This window comes from Falco peregrinus, chromosome 3, assembly GCF_023634155.1.
Source record: "Falco peregrinus isolate bFalPer1 chromosome 3, bFalPer1.pri, whole genome shotgun sequence".
Classification (NCBI taxonomy): Eukaryota; Metazoa; Chordata; class Aves; order Falconiformes; family Falconidae; genus Falco; species Falco peregrinus.
Window position 1 is genome coordinate 13,962,681 of NC_073723.1, and position 3,147 is coordinate 13,965,827.

The 3,147-nt window shown below is 60.0% G+C and overlaps 1 protein-coding gene across 1 annotated transcript; it reads left to right on the forward strand.

Moving 5' to 3' along the window:
* The first annotated feature begins 310 nt into the window (after nt 1–310).
* On the forward strand, nt 311–622 carry LOC129784198 (feather keratin-like). The gene has a single exon (XM_055800554.1). It carries the CDS (start codon nt 320–322, stop codon nt 620–622), a length of 303 nt encoding a protein of 100 aa, XP_055656529.1. The 5' UTR covers nt 311–319.
* The last annotated feature ends 2,525 nt before the right edge of the window (nt 623–3,147 follow it).

Genomic DNA, 3,147 nt, shown 5'->3' on the forward strand with positions numbered 1-3,147 from the left:
CCCGCCCCTCAGGGTCCAGCATAAAAGCTGGCCCAGCACCTCTCTCTCTCACACGCTGCTCCTGGTGCCTTCTCCTCCACGGTCAACAAGGTGAGCCTGAAGCCCCTTCCCCTCCTTCTCCTGCCGCACCCGCCCCATCTCTTCCAGCACGCGCTGCCTCCAGACTCAGCAGTGCCGACGCCTCCCCACCGCCGTGCTCCCCGCAGCCCCACACCGCGCCTCCACATTCCCCTGCCCTCCTGTAACGCCACCCCTCGCGCCCCCACCACCCTCCGCTTCCTCAACACCCTCTCTTACAGGGCCCCTCAACACCACAGACATGGCCTGCAACAACCTCTGCAGCCCCTGCGGACCCACCCCGCTGGCTAACAGCTGCAACGAGCCCTGCGTCAGGCAGTGCGAAGAATCCCGCGTCGTCATCCAGCCTCCCGCCGTGCTGGTCACCCTGCCGGGACCCATCCTCAGCTCCTTCCCCCAGAGCACCGCCGTCGGATCGTCCTCATCGGCTGCCGTGGGCAACATCCTCAGCTCCCAGGGAGTGCCCGTCTCCTCCGGCGGCTTCGGCTATGGCTTCGGAGGCCTGGGCTGCTACGGTGCCAGAAGAGCCTGCTACCCCTGCTAAGGGCTCCTTACACCACGCCTGATACCAGCCAACCACACGCTAGAAGCCAAGTCACGGATTGAGGACCTACCTTCAGGCTCCTGCTGCCACATGGGCTCGCCGTCCGTGGCTCCTCCGCCCCTCAAGGCACAAAGCAAGCAGCGAAGGGGCCAGCCCGCGGTGCCTGGAAACATGAGCTACCTACCTCCTCCTCTTCTCCCACTGTCTTCTTTGCATCGCCCCTACAGCTACATCCGGTACTCTCTGCTGCAAACACCTTCTCACAAGCCAAAGACCACCGGGGCACCTCCGCCGCGCTGCTCCCACTGCAAGGCAGGAAGACCTCGGTGCTCTGGAAAAGTCTACTGCAAGGAAAGGAGCCCTCGGCTGACGGCCGCCCTACTTGCACCTCCCTTCCCCTTGGTGCTCCTGCCATTTCACTCCTTTGCCTCAATAAAGTTCTCCCGCATGCCAGCCTCAGGTGCCTCCTCTTCCTTTCTTCTAAGGCTCTTCCAGCCTCACCCGGCACAGAACCGGGACTCAACAGGCCATCGGGGTGGGTGGACAAGGACCACAAGACCTCTCTTAGGAAGTATCGCCGCAGCAACACCACCTGCTGGCAAGCCGGTGGGCTTCCAGCCCGTGACACAAGCCCTTCACTTGCCCAAACAAAGGCTTGGACACGCTAATGCACTTCCACCCATGCCTCTGACGCAAGCTCCTCCTGTGCGCTGGGTTCACTTTGGCTGGATGCCAGGTGCCCGCCAAGCCGCTCTGTCACTCCCCCTCCTCAACTGGAAAGGGGAGAGAGAACACAACAAAACGGTTTGTGGGTCGAGGTAAGAACAGGGAGGGGATAGAGTCGTCAAAGGGGTTGGGTTGGAAGGGACCTTCAAGATCATCTAGCTCCAAGCCCTCTGCCGTGGGCAGGGACACCTTCCACCACACCAGCTTGCTCAAAGCACCATCCAGCCTGGCCTTGAACAGCTCCAGGCAGGGGGCAGCCACAGCTGCTCTAAGCAACTTCTTCCAGCATCTCACCGACCTCACGGGAAAGAATTTCTTTCTCATATCTAACCTAAAGCTACCCTCTCTCAGGTTAAATCCGTTACCTGTCGTCTTATCACTACACTCCCTGGTCCAGAGGCCCTCCCCACCTTTCCTGAGGGCCCCCTCAAAGTACCGCATGGCCGCTGCAAGGTCTCCACAAAGCCTCCTCCCGGCTAAACGATCCCAACTCTCTCAGCCTGTCTGCAAAGGGGAGGTGCTGCACCTCCTCCTCATCTTTGTGGCCCTCCTCTGGACCCGCTCGAGCAGGTCCATGCCTTTCTTATGCTGGGGGCCTTCAGAGCCGAATGCAGTACTCCACTCTCACCAGAGCCGAGTAGGGAGGGAGAATCACCTCCCTCGACCTGCCGGCCACGCTGCTTTTGACGCAACCTGGCATACGACTGGCTTTCTGGGCTCCGCGCGAACGTTGCCGGCTCATACTCAGTTCTCCATTCACCAATACCCCCAAGTCCTTCTCCGCAGGGCTGCTCTCAATGCACTCACCGCCCGGCCTGCAGCCATCTTTGGGATTGCCCCTGGCACTTGGCCTCGTGGCACTCCATGAGCTTTGCACGGGCCCACCTCCCAAGCCTGCCACGGTCCCTCTGGATGGCATCCCTTCCCTCTAGAGCATCAACCGCAACACTCAGCTTGGCGTCATCCGCAAACTTGCCGAGGCTGCACACTCCAGCCCACTGTCCGTGGCCCTAACAAAGATGTTAAATCATACTGGCCCCAGCACGGACCCCTGAGCGACACCACTCATCACTGGGCTCCACTCGGACATCGAGCCTTTCATTGCAACTCATTGAGAGCACCCATCCAGCCAATCACACACCGAGCGGTCCACCCACCAAGTCCGCATCTCTCCATTTTAGAGACAAGGATCTTGCGCGGGACAGTATCAAATGCTCTGCACAAGTCCAGGGACGTGACGCCAGTCGCTCTTCCCTTACCCACCAATGCCTTAATCCTGTCATAGAAGGCCACCCCATTTGTCAGGCACGCTTTGCCCTCTGTGAAGCCATGTTGGCCGTCAGCAGTCACGCCTCCCTTTTCCAGGTGCCTTGGCATACTTTCCAGGAGGATCTGCTCCACGATCCCGCCAGGCACGGAGGTGACGCTGACCGACCTGTCGTTAACCTGGGTCTTCCTCTTGACCTTTCTGAAAAGGAGGGTTACCACCTGCCAACTTGCTGTGGGGACGCTCCATCCCACTGCCCGGATCACAGACGAGGATGCTGAACACGGCTGCCCCCAGCGCCTGTGAGCGCGCAAGGGGAGACAGCGTCAAAGACTCTTCTACAAAGCTGAAGTGAACACCAGCCACGTCTCTCTCCTTGTCCACAAAGCTAGCCACTCCAACACAGAAGACAGGGAGGTCAGTCAAGCACGATTCCCTCTTGGTAAATCCATGCCGACGGCTCCTCATCACTTGCTTGTCCTTCAGCAGCTTGGCAACGCTTCCGCGGAGGATTTTCTCCATCACCTCCCCT